General features: G+C 39.9%; 1 protein-coding gene across 1 annotated transcript in view; it reads left to right on the top strand.

Moving 5' to 3' along the window:
- Nucleotides 1-13,880, top strand: part of TRAF3IP3 (TRAF3 interacting protein 3) — a gene marked incomplete in the record, with an annotated part of 485,039 nt that overhangs the window by 190,770 nt on the left and 280,389 nt on the right. The window contains 1 exon segment of the mRNA XM_053706644.1: nt 5,821-5,892. Within this exon segment, the coding sequence (XP_053562619.1) occupies nt 5,821-5,892 (72 nt within the window).

The raw sequence follows: 13,880 nt of genomic DNA, 5'->3' as shown, positions 1-13,880 counted from the left end.
TGTTACGGTTTCTACGGTTACCTCTATTTTTCTTAGGTTTAGGTGTATTACGTCTGTAGTCATGGCGTTGTTTTTTGCTCCATATATAGACAGAACCTTTTAGGTAATCAGTTTTGTCCGTTTATTTTCCATTATAACTGATTTTCCTCTGGCTAAAGAGGCTTGTAGAATCTGATCAAATTTAGAAAAATCCTGATCTTGGCTGCGTCTATTCAATTCTAATTGTAGTGTATCTATTTCAGCTTTGATCTCATTTAGATGTTTTTTTCTACATTGTATAAGCAATAACATAAGCTGCAATGAACATTCGGATAAAATATTGTTCCAAGCATTAACAAAGTCTTTGTCATTAGTATCAATTTCAAATGTTGGGAACTTGAAAATTCTAATCCCCCTTGGTATCATCTTGGCTTTAATGTAGGATTGAAAAGTCCAAATGTCCCATCGTGCTTTTATTTCCCTGAATAGCAAGTTCTCCAGGGCTTTTGGGATTACATACATGCTTTTTCACTTTTTTTTGGTTAAGGAGCATTATCCGTTTTTGGCCTATGAGACAGCGGGACATAAGCCTCCTCAGAGGATTACGGCTCGCTCAACTAGAGCTGTGACCTCTTCTTGGGCCTTTAAGAACGAGGCCTTTGTGGAGCAGATTTGTAAGGCGGTTACTTAGTCCTCCTTACATACTTTTACAAAGTTTTACAAATTTGATGTTTTTGCTTCGGCGGAAGCTGTGTTTGGGAGAAAGGTTCTGCAGGCTGTGGTGCCCTCAGTATAGGGTCCGCCTCCTTTTACCCTCCCGTTTTTTGCTCATTCATTGTCCTCTAGAGCTTGGGTATTTGTTCCCACAAGTAATGAATGAAGCAGTGGACTCTCCTCCCATTAAGATGGAAAACATAAATTATGCTTACCTGATAATTACATTTCCATCTGTGGGAGGAGAGTTCACTGCTCCCGCCCGTTTGCTCCGGTGGGCGGACCTAAATGTAATATTATTCTTCTGGCACCATTTATACCCTGATATTTCTCCTACTGTTCCTTGTTTCCTTGGCAGAATGACTGAGGGATGAGGGGAGTGGGGGAGGTATTTAAGCCTTTGGCTGGGGTGACTTTGCCTCCTCCTGGTGGCCAGGTTCTTATTTCCCACAAGTAATGAATGAAGCAGTGGACTCTCCTCCCACAGATGGAAATGAAATTATCAGGTAAGCATAATTTGTCAAGTCCATGTCAGAAGCGATGCTACAAGACTGTCAGACTTGAGAGACTGTGTTTCTGTTTCACAGCATGGATTCTGGTAAGATTGTTTCAATTTTTACATATGTTGAAAACGCTAGAAGACAGGGTCACAGTGTGGCTCCTTTTATATTAATAAAATCATCGGTTAATATCTCCTGAGGGTTATTGAACAGTGGGGATTAATCAAATGTGATGCATTGATTTTATGCTGCTTTATGTGTGAGATTTATTGGTCTCATAGATTGTTCGTTACGTGGCTGGAACGTACAGGTTTTTACTTTCACTTTGAGTGCTGCACAGCTTTTAGCTTGGCGCGCTTTTTCTCATAGCAGGGACGGTCCTGCCTTGCGCACCATGTGACCGGGAGTGGCCTCGCTTTCATTTCCTCTTTCCTGACCGTGCTGGCTGTTGGAGAAGACGCTATTTCTTTGTATTGTCTGGATCTAGGAGATGGTGAGTGCCACAGCCATTGGGAATGTAAAGGTGCTGTTTTTGACAAATAAAGATTGTTTATTTTCTGTGTCCTGCTGTCACCTTAAGCTATGGAGAATTCTGATGTTTTAGAGGGTACTCCCTCTATTCCAAATACCTGTTTATATTGTGAGGAGGCTTTGGTATGCCCGCCCTCTCAATTATGTTCCACATGCCTTGACAATGTTATTTGGTCAAAGAAGATTAACCCTTTTAGTACCACTGAGCCGTCAACCTCTGAGGACTCACCGTCCCGTGAGGTGCATACCTGACATTCATCTTTTTCTACACACGCAGCTTCCCGTAGCATGCTTGATCCTCCATCTGGAGGGGGCCTTTTACCACCAGATTTTACTGTGCAGTTAAAAACGGCGGTGTCTGAGGCCCTCAGTGCTTTAGCTCGCCCTTCTAAGCGCAAGTGAAAGGTTAAACATAGCTTTCCTGCCCCGGGGTCATCATGTAATTTGTTGGATTTAACTGCTCTGCCTCAGTTATCTGAGGATGAGTTGCACTCTGAGGCTTCAGAGGGTGAACTTTCCTGGGAGATTGTGTCTACGAACACAAGCCTATAAGGATGGGGAGCTGTTTGGGGTGCCAAGAAGGCACAGGGCCTGTGGACTCACCATCAGGGTGGAACGAGAAGCTCCCTAGCAATGAGGGAAGTATCTCGGATTCTGGAGTGGGCAGAATCCCACAGCTGTTCGCTATCAGCAATCCACATTCCGGGTGTGGACAACTGGGAAGTGGATTTTCTCAGCAGATAATGTTTTAATCCGGGGGAATGGTCTCTCCATCCCGAAGTGTTTTGCTGAGATATGCAACAGGTGGGGGACGCCGGAGTTGGATCTCATGGCGTCCCGTCTCGATACCAAGCTACCCAGATATGGGTCGAGGTCCAGGGATCCTCAGGAGGAGCTAATAGACACATTAGTAGTGCCTTGGAGGTTCAGTCTGATTTACCTTTTCCCGCCGTTACCACTCCTGCCTCGTGTAGTGGCCTGCATCAAGCAGGAGCAGGCATCAGTCATACTGATTGCTTCATCGTGGCTGTGAAGGATGTGGTTCGCGGATCTGGTGGGGATGTCATCCTCTCCTCCGTGGAAATTACCTTGTCGCAGGGATCTGCTGGAACAAGGTCCTTTTGTTCATCAAATCTAGATTTTCTGAGGCTGACTGCGTGGAGATTGAACGCTTAGTCGTAGCCAAGAGAGGTTTTTCTGAGAGAGTTATTGATACTCTCATGCAAGCTCGTAAACTGGTTACTCTTCGCATCTATCATAAGGTGTGAAGAGCGTGGATTTTCCTAGCATAAAGTTAAGGTTGCCAGGATCCTATCGTTTCTCCAGGATGGACTGGAGAAGGGCCTTTCTGCCAGTTCCCTGAGGGGACAGATTTTGGCCCTGTCTGTTTTACTGCACAAGAGGCTCTCGGAGCTTCCAGATGTACAGTCCTTTGTTAAGGCTCTAACTATGATCAAACCTGTGTTTAGATCTAAGGCTCCTCCTTGGAGTCTAAATCTTGTTCTTAAGGTTTTGCAACGGGCTCTGTTTGAGCCTATGCATGAAGTTGATATTAAATTATTGTCTTGGAAGGTTCTTTTTCTACTAGCTATTGCGTCTGCGCGCAGAGTATCGGAGATTGCTGCCTTGCAACGTGAGCCTCCTTATCTGGTGTTTCATTCTGATAAGGCTGTCCTACGTACTAAATTAGGTTTTCTTCCTAAGGTCGTGTCAGACCCCAACATCAATCAAGAGATTGTGGTTCCTTCCTTGTGTCCCAATCCTTCTTCTTCGAAGGAGCGTTTGCTTCATAATTTGGATGTGGTTCGTGCCTTGAAGTTCTATCTTCAGGCTACTAAGGATTTTAGATAAACTTCATCCTTGTTTGTTGTCTATTCCGGGAAGAGTAAGGGTCAGAAGGTCTCTTCGACTTCCTTATCTTTTTGGTTAAGGCGTGTTATCCGCTTATCTTATGAGACAGCGGAATATAAACCTCCTCAGAGGATTACGGCTCCTTCTACTAGAGTAGTGGCTTCCTTTTGGGCCTTTAAGAGTGAAGACTCTATGGATCAGATTTGTAAGGCGGCTACCTGGTCTTCCTTACATAATTTTTCTAAATTTTACAAGTTTGATGTTTTTGCTTCAGCTGAAGCAGCCTTTGGGAAGTTTTGCAGGCTATGGTGCCCTCAGATTAGGGTCTGCCTCTCTTTTTGTCCATCCCGTTATCATTCAGTGTCCTCTAAAGCTTGGGTATAAGTTTCCCAACAGTAAGGAATGATGCCGTGGACTCTCCCTATATGTATAGAGTCCACGGCCCCCGCCCGTGTTTTTCGATGGGCGGCCCCCTAAATGATGTTTTTTTTCTGGCACCATTAATACCCTGATATTTCTACTACTGTTCCTTGTTCCCTCGGCAGAGTGACTGGGGGATGGGGAAAGTGGAAGAGGTATTTAAGCCTTTGGCTGGGGTGTCTTTGCCTCCTCCTGGTGGCCAGGTTCAGTATTTCCCAACAGTAAGGAAAGATGCCATGGACTCTCCTTATACAGAAGGAAATTAAATTATCTGGTAAGCATAATTTATGTTTAAGTGGTTCTCCCTGTGCACATGGCGGCATTAAACTTTAGTTGTCATATCTAGGACATTCCTAACATAAAACACTATGGACCTGTTGATTTCCAACTCATTGGCATGGAGATAAATCAAGAAAAATCTTTGGGTGGCTTTTTTGGAGCATTATATTGTAATGTGTGTGTCCTTCTTCACAAACAGAAATCTGCATAGCAAGATAAACAGCTCTCAAGCTAAAATTTATTTTTCTAAAATTCTTTGAGGGATCTCACAGTACTGACGAGACTTCTTAGATAATCTTACCATTCCAGGGAGCTTTAAAAAAATCAGGCCCTATGATGTGCCATCCTTTATCACTCATGACACAATTATCAATGTAGGAGATAAGTCTCATTTTCAGAAATCTACAATCATAACTAATTAGGGAAATCATGTTTTAAAAGCAGCCATCAGATTGTTGGGCATTAGTGTTAAAAAAAATACCAGCCTACAAGAGGAAGCTGAGATCAGATATGTAAGAATGCAGCTGTAATCAGATGAATCTTCCTCTGTCAAATGTTTTAACCAAGATATCCGGAAAATGTAATATTTACTCTGTAACAGACAGGAAACCCTTTTTTTAAAAAAAAAAAAAAAAAACCTCAGGTTTCTTCAGTTGGGCTACATAAGCAGGGCAGGTGGGTACTCTCATCATTCTTATTGCTCAATGTTTTTCTTTCCACTTTATAGCCATTTAATGCTATTATTATTATTAGTTTTATTTCATGTATGCAACATTCTGGATAATAAACACAATTAAATCTTAAAATGTGTAAAAAATATAAATATTTTAAGTGTGTTTCATATGTGTTCTGGTCTGTTTAGAAAAGCAAGTTTAGATTAATATTCTTTGCTCAGATCATAGCTGATTTAGACCATCCTGTGGAAGACCACAGTTTCACTAAAAAATTACAAGATTTTATTTTGCTCTTGTGTTTATTATAACCTTTATTATTTGTATGTATGTATTTATTTAAAGGGACACTGTACCCAAATTTTTTCTTTTGTAATTCAGAAAGAGCATGCAATTTTAAGCAACTTTCTAATTTACTCCTATTATCAATTTTTCTTCATTCTCTTGCTATCATTATTTGAAAAAGAAGGCATCTAAGTATTTTTTGGTTTCAGTACTCTGGACAGCACTTTTTTATTGGTGGATGAATTTATCCACCAATCAGCAAGGACAACCCAGGTTGTTCACCAAAAATGGGCCGGCAATTAAACTTACATTCTTGCATTTCAAATAAAGATACCAAGAGAATGAAGAAAATTTGATAATAGGAGTAAATTAAAAAGTTGCTTAAAATTTCATGCTCAATCTGAATCACAAAAGAAAATTTTTGGGTACAGTGTCCCTTTAATTTAATATCACCATGGTGTTATATATGATGTGGTAGCTAGATTAGGCTTGTTCAAATAATAATATTTAGTGTATGTGTATAAACATACATTCACCGGCTTGTATGTAGAAACCACGTATGTATTATGTTTTCCTAAAATGCTTTGCAGGCTCACATCAATGAAGATAAGTTAAAATGTAAAGTAGCTGCCTTGGAAAACCAGCTTTTCATATATTCTCAGGTAAACTGAACCACTTTCCTATTGTACTCAAATTTTAGTTCATTGCTAATATTATCAACTTATTTATATTTTTGTGTTACCTTATGTTTGTTCTAAGTAGCCCATGGGACAAGTAAGAAAAGGGGGCCCTGGAATAAGGGACAGTCTACACCAGAATTTTTATTGTTTAAAAAGATAGATAATCCCTTTATTACCCATTCCCTAGTTTTGCACAACCAACACAGTTGTATAAATACACTTTTTACCTCTGTAATTACCTTGTATCTAAGCCTCTGCAAACTGCCCCCTTATTTCAGTTCTTTTGACAGACATCCGTTTTAGCCAATCAGAGCTGGCTCACCTGAACTCCACATGCGTGAGCACAGTGTTATCTATATGACACGCAGGAACTAACACCCTCTAGTGGTAAAAAACTGTCAAAATATCCTGAGAGAAGAGGCGGCCTTCAAGGGATTAGAAATTAGCATATGAACCTCCTAGGTTTAGCTTTCAACTAAGAATACCAAGAGAACAAAGCAAAATTGGTGATAAAAGTAAATTGGAAAATTGTTTAAAATTACATTCTCTATCTGAATCATGAAAGTTTATTTTGGACTATACTGTCCCTTTAAGTAGGAACTATGTTCACTGTTATACGATTATATGATTTGACTGCATTTAATTTCTCTGCCTCTCAAGAAGACTTTGCTTCTTGTCCAACAAGACAATGCAATAACAATAACTTTGAATTTCAAATGTGCAGTAGTTGTTTTTCTGTATCATGTGACAGTTCTAAGCCAGTCACAGAAAATCAAATTAAGTATGCACAGCGTAAATCATAATTTAAGTACACTGGATTAGCAAACAAACATAGAAATTCATAATTACAAGTACAAGATCCAAAGCAAAATTGTTGTTTTATTGTAAAATGGGCTGAACATTGACATTCCATGGGCAAATCCCAGCGCAATTATCTAAACATTTCCACCCTACAGATCTCTTAAGAGATGAAGAGAGTCCATAGGTGTCCATAACATGTAAGATATATTTCCTGCCACTAGAAGGAGGTCAAGAGCCCTCACAAGAGCTCTAATCCCTCTCACCTTCTATTCCCACTCAGTTCATTCTAGGCCTCCAAAGAAAGAAGTACTCTGCAAGCAAGATTTTATTATTTTCTAATCATTTATTTTGAGCTGAGACCTGACTTGAGACCCAGTACCCCTCTTCCATCTTTACTCAGGAAAGACTTTAGGATATTTTCTCCAAGATTCTGAGTGAAGCAGGGGTAAAGGAATACCTCAGTTATGGTATGTTCGTACCATCATGGGTAAATCAGCCATCACGGGTAAATACCTCAGCCATAATTGCACTCAGGTGTTACGGAGACCCTGTCCCTTGGCCTCCACCTGAGGGGTTGCTGCTATATCTGACAGTATCCTCTGCAGTATATTTGCACTGGATTGGCTCTCTACTATATCAGCATTCTTTGAGGGAGAAAGGCCTCAACAAGCTGGTAAGATATAGTGGAGGGGTGCAGCAGTATAGGTAAGGGACACAGACACAAAACACAGCCCAGGAACTATCCCTAGAACTCTTCTTATATAGGTACTACATAGTTGGGGGTTCTCAGCGATTTACCTTTGTGTTTAACACAAACATTTATGGAATTCAGAGTTAAAATCCCTCATATTTCATTGTCCTATTACCCCTTAGCAGCCTCAGTATGTTTTTGGGTTAACTATTTTCCTCACAAAACAAAAATCCTTTACTGTCTCTAAGAAAACCGCTAACTTACTTATGTAATTAGATGTTCAACTCATTGGGGTTGAGGGCACAAGGTGGATCAAAGGAGGGTTTTTTATTTACTATTACAGGGACTTTCTCCAGACCTTCCAATCTATCTGGGCCCAGTTTTAACACTTTATATGCCTAGGAGGTGGGTGAGTACCCACGTAGGAGCTGCTGAGGGGGTGGGTAATAAACCATTTTTCTGAGAAAAATTGATTTGCCTTTTTCTCTGTTTTCTAGGGTTCTGAGGGCTTTCTTATAGGCTGTTTGTTGGATTTTGGGTAAATACACTGATTATTTAAAGCTTTGGAATATATTATTTCCAATTTCTCACAGTTTTGCTTAAAATTTTGGAGTAATGTCTGTACCCCCACCTAATATGACTGACCCATTAGAAGAGACTCCTAGGGAACATACTGCAGCCCAACAACTTTTTGCAGTCAATTATCCCTGTTTATTATGCAAGCTGTTCTAGTGGACTACATTAACCAGTTATGTACTAATTGTGTTTCACATCTCCAAATCGCAAGCCATAATCCTGTCATTATGACACCTGACAGACATTTAGTGCCCATGTCTGTTGTATGGCTCAGGGGGTTTCCACAGACTTTTCTCCAAAGTTTAAAACAAGTCTTCAAAAGGCTATGGCCTAGTTTCCATTGAGGTGATAAAGTTTGGACTTTAATAGAGATACATGTTTCTATTACCAGTTTCCACAATTTACCACCTCAATGGAAACTAGGCCTATGACAGAGTTTTTAGTGGCTATCTCCAAACCAAGTAAGTATAAGCGAAAGGCAGGAGATTTATCCCACACCCCACGTGTAGTAGGCAGGGTCCTATTCCCCAGGCTCATTTACCACCAAGCTTACAAAGGGGGAAATCTCCTCTGAGAACATTGAGCCTATAAATGAGCCAGAGGCTGATTCCACGTTTAGATTTAAAGTGGACAATATCCGCTTCCTGCTTTTAGGAGGTTTTGAATACCTTTAGAGCTATCAGTACCGAATCCAAAGGATTCCAAGCCTGTAAATAAGTTGAATCAAGTTTTTAAAGCTCTGCCTAAGGTGCCTAAGGCCTTTGAAACACCAGACTCAGTTACAGAATATATAGCTAAAGAATGGAAGAAACCAGGCATTCCTTTTGCACCTTCTTACAAGTTCAAAAGAACTTATTACAAGTTGCACCTTCTTACAAGTTCAAAAGAACTTATTACAAGTTCAAAAGAAATTATTCTCCCAATGAGCTCTTCAGCTTAGACCTGCAGTAGCAATCAGCTGTGTGGCCACTTCAGCGTCCTTCTGGTGTGATTCTCTTAAATGGTTTCTGATCAATCTTTGACATCATCAAAAATGATGTAAAAAATATGTCCGTTGCTGCTTTTTTAAAGGAGAGCTTTATGGCTTAAATCTTGGTCAGCTGATATGGTCTCTAAGAATAGTCTATTATCAGTCCCTTTTGAAGGGCAGATGCTTTTTGGATCAAATTTGGATTCTATTATCAAAACTGTCACTCGGGGAAAAGCAGCTTTTTTACCTAAGGAAAAAAATTCTAAGGGAAAGTAAAAACAAACAAATAATTTCCGTTCCTTTTGCTCTCCTAAAGATCAAAAGCCCCCATCCAGCCAGAAGTCTGAATCCTCCAAGCCTTTCTGGAAGCCTGCATCTTCTTGGTCTAAGAACAAACAGACCAAAAATTCCAATTCAAGTCAGAAATCTTCATGAAGGGATGGCCCTTCATGATTTATTCGTTTATTCGTTTTCAGGAGGCCTGGTCTTGATCAGTTCAGGATCATAAAAAAGGGGAAAGGGATAAAGCGCTAAAAGAAGCAAGGATACCAGGAGGATGGTATTGTATGCATATAACATTTTTTATTTATGTTAACTCTCACCTAGATTCTCATATTTAGCATGTATTCTTAATTCCGAAATCATTATCAATATAATCAGGTGTCACTAGTGTACAAAACATAGTTAAATAAACTCAAAGTGTCAAAGTGTGTGTTTGTGTGTGTATATATATATATATATATATATATATATATATATATATATATATATATATATATATATATATATATATGAGAGAGAGAGAGAGGTAGAAAGTGGGGAAAAAGGAATTATGTTTAAAAGGACCACAAGACTTCCAAGTTACCTCCCCAGTTAGGAATTATTCAAAACTACTTATGATCATGGACAGACATTGGAGTCATAAATTAAGTTTATATCAGAAAGCTCTCACTATGGATGTGAGGTAACCAAGACTAATGTTACTGGCAATTAGTATAATACTGGTGGGATATGGCTGATCTGCTGGATGGCAATTGCTGGAATTCAGGTGGAATAGCTTTGTGTGCGGGAAAATTATTAGAATGAATAATAATTAATATTTAATTTAAAAAAAGTAGATGGAGGAGAGGAAGACTACCTTTGAGACAGGACCTTCTTGTTCAGGGTCCATTCGAACATCCAAATCTGGTCTCCCTCCAGCTGACGGCTTGGAGATTGAACGCTTGATTCTATCAAAGGGTGGGTTTTCAGATTCTGTGATAGATACTCTGGTTCAGGCCAGAAAACCGGTAACTAGAAAGATTTACCATAAAATATGGAAAAGATATATCTGCTGGTGTGAATCCAAGGGATTCCCATGGAATAAGATACAAATTCCTAAGATTCTTTCCTTTCTGCAAGAAGGTTTGGATAAACGATTATCTGCGAGTTCTCTAAAGGGACAGATTTCTGCTTTATCTGTCTTACTACACAAACGACTGGCAGCTGTGCCAGATGTTCAAGCATTTGTTCAGGCTCTGGTTAGGATCAAGCCTGTTTACAGACCTTTGACTCCTCCCTGGAGTTTAAATCTAGTTCTTTCAGTTCTTCAAGGGGTTCCGTTTGAACCTCTACATTCCATAGATATTGTTGTTATCTTGGAAAGTTTTGTTTTTGGTTGCTATTTCTTCTGCTAGAAGAGTTTCAGAGTTATCTGCTCTGCAGTGTTCTCCGCCCTATCTGGTGTTCCATGCAGATAAGGTGGTTTTGCGTACTAAGCCTGGTTTTCTTCCAAAGGTTGTTTCTAACAAAAATATTAACCAGGAGATAGTTGTACCTTCTTTGTGTCCGAATCCAGTTTCAAAGAAGGAACGTTTGTTACACAATTTGGACGTAGTCCGTGCTCTAAAATTCTATTTAGAAGCAACAAAAGATTTCAGACAAACATCTTCTCTGTTTGTCGTCTATTCTGGTAAAAGGAGAGGTCATAAAGCGACTTCTACCTCTCTTTCCTTTTGGCTTAAAAGCATCATCCGATTGGCTTACGAGACTGCTGGACGGCAGCCTCCTGAAAGAATCACAGCTCACTCCACTAGGGCTATGGCTTCCACATGGGCCTTCAAGAACGAGGCTTCTGTTGATCAGATATGTAAGGCAGCGACTTGGTCTTCACTGCACACTTTTGCCAAATTTTACAAATTTGATACTTTTGCTTCTTCGGAGGCTATTTTTTGGAGAAAGGTTTTGCAAGCCGTGGTGCCTTCCGTTTAGGTAACCTGATTTGCTCCCTCCCTTCATCCGTGTCCTAAAGCTTTGGTATTGGTTCCCACAAGTAAGGATGATGCCGTGGACCGGACACACCAATGTTGGAGAAAACAGAATTTATGCTTACCTGATAAATTACTTTCTCCAACGGTGTGTCCGGTCCACGGCCCACCCTGGTTTTTTAATCAGGTCTGATGAATTATTTTCTCTAACTACAGTCACCACGGTACCATATGGTTTCTCCTATTTTTTCCTCCTGTCCGTCGGTCGAATGACTGGGGTGGGCGGAGCCTAGGAGGGACTATATGGCCAGCTTTGCTGGGACTCTTTGCCATTTCCTGTTGGGGAAGAGATATTCCCACAAGTAAGGATGACGCCGTGGACCGGACACACCGTTGGAGAAAGTAATTTATCAGGTAAGCATAAATTCTGTTTTTATACATGAGATACGGTACTAATATACTTTAAGAACATACATATACACACATAATATGACCGGTCATAAAACAACAATAAATAAATAAAATGTTCTAAAATATGTATAAAACTAAATATTAAAAAATGGATGGTTCGTGAGACAATAAATATATCTCTTCTTATTTTAGACAGTCACTTATGTGTCAATCCGACCAACTAAAATGTTCATGTGAGTTATAGGTATCGACACAGAACGGATCTTCTTTCTGAGACTCTCAACGTAACGTGTGACGTCACCAGCTGCACAGAGCTGTACGGACACCTGTGTGGTAGGCACATAGAGGTGTAGCAGCCCTGCAGCGTGGTTGACATACACACTTTGTATACGCATTTTGTGACTTTTACATATGTTTATCTGGATAAAGAACAGTGATACCTATATCAAACCCGGCAAAGTGGAGTTTTTTACCTAATATTGGTTGATTCCTGAACATCACACAATGATTGAAACTCTAAGGAATTAGAGACAGTTCTACATGCTATTTACCCTATACACATTGCCTCTCTTGGTCTCTCTCAGGTTCACATGAACATTTTAGTTGGTCGGATTGACACATAAGTGACTGTCTCGTATAAGAAGATATATATTTATTGTCTCACGAACGATCCATTTTTTAGTATTTAGTTTTATACATATTTTATAACATTTTATTTATTGTTGTTTTATGACCCGTCATATTATGTGTGTATATGTATGTTCTTAAAGTATATTAGTACCGTATCTCATGTATAAAATAAATATTTTTGTACTTTCTAAACATATATTGTATATCCTATTAGACATTCTATTTACTATCCAACTTATCTTTCTTAGTGTTCATTTATCTTTATTATAGGTCTATATTATAGAGACTATTAATAAAATATTATATAGGTCTTGTTCACATATATCCCCATAGCTGCTAGCTCACACACACACTTTTATACTTTTTACTCCCTGAAGAGTGTGAAGAGACACACCCTCTGAATCTTAATAATGCAAAATTATGTCAGGAAAATAGATGCATAAGAAATTAGTCTATTATAACTCCCATAAATGCTACCCTCATAGTAGGATATAAGGAGCTATAGGTACATTGATACTCCCAACTATTGTCTTGAAAGACAGGTTTGAGAGTAAGAGCAACAGCTGTTGATAGAAAATAAGCTTGCATGAGATATCAGCCAGATAAGGAGCAACTGAAATGTCCTGATTCTGAATACCAGGAAGAGTGTATCCCACACAATGTGGCATAGTTTTGCAGATAAACTGGGGCAAAAAAGTATTTAGTCAGCCACCAATTGTGCAAGTTCTCCCACTTAAGAAGATGAGAGAGGCCTGTAATTTTCATCATAGGTATACCTCAACTATAAGAGACAAAATGTGGAAACAAATCCAGACAATCACATTGTCTGATTTGGAAAGAATTTATTTGCATATTATGGTGGAAAATAAGTATTTGGTCACCTACAAACCAGCCAGATTTCTGGCTCTCACAGACCTGTATCTTCTTCTTTAAGAGGCTACTCTGTCCTCCACTCATTACCTGTATTAATGGCACCTGTTATCAGTATAAAAGACACCTGTCCACAACCTCAAACAGTCACGCTCCAAACTCCACTATGGTGAAGACCAAATAGCTGTCGAAGGACACCAGAAACAAAATTGTAGACCTGCACCAGGCTGGGAAGACTGAATCTGCAATAGGCAAGCAGCTTGGTATGAAGAAATCAACTGTGGGAGCAATAATTAGAAAATGGAAGACATACAAGACCACTGATAATCTCCCTCGATCTGGGGCTCCTCGCAAGATCTCACCCGTGGGGTCAAAATGATCATAAGAACGGTGAGCAAACATCCCAGAACCACACGGGGGGACCTAGTGAATGACCTGCAGAGAGCTGGGACCAACGTAACAAAGGCTACCATCAGTAACACACTACGCCGCCAGGGACTCAGATCCTGCAGTGCCAGACGTGTCCCCGTGCTTAAGCCAGTACATGTCCGGGCCCGTCTGAAGTATGCTAGAGAGCATTTGGATGATCCAGAAGCAGATTGGGAGAATGTCATATGGTCAGATGAAACCAAAGTAGAACTGTTTGGTAGAAACACAACTCGTCGTGTTTGGAGGAGAGAGAATGCTGAGTTGCAACCAACGAACACCATACCTACTGTGAAGCATGGGGGTGGCAACATCATGCTTTGGGGCTGTTTCTCTGCAAAGGGAACAG

Source organism: Bombina bombina, chromosome 3 (assembly GCF_027579735.1).
Source record: "Bombina bombina isolate aBomBom1 chromosome 3, aBomBom1.pri, whole genome shotgun sequence".
Lineage (NCBI taxonomy): Eukaryota > Metazoa > Chordata > Amphibia > Anura > Bombinatoridae > Bombina > Bombina bombina.
Note: the sequence above shows the minus strand (reverse complement) of the source record. Positions and strands in the feature narration are given on the sequence as shown.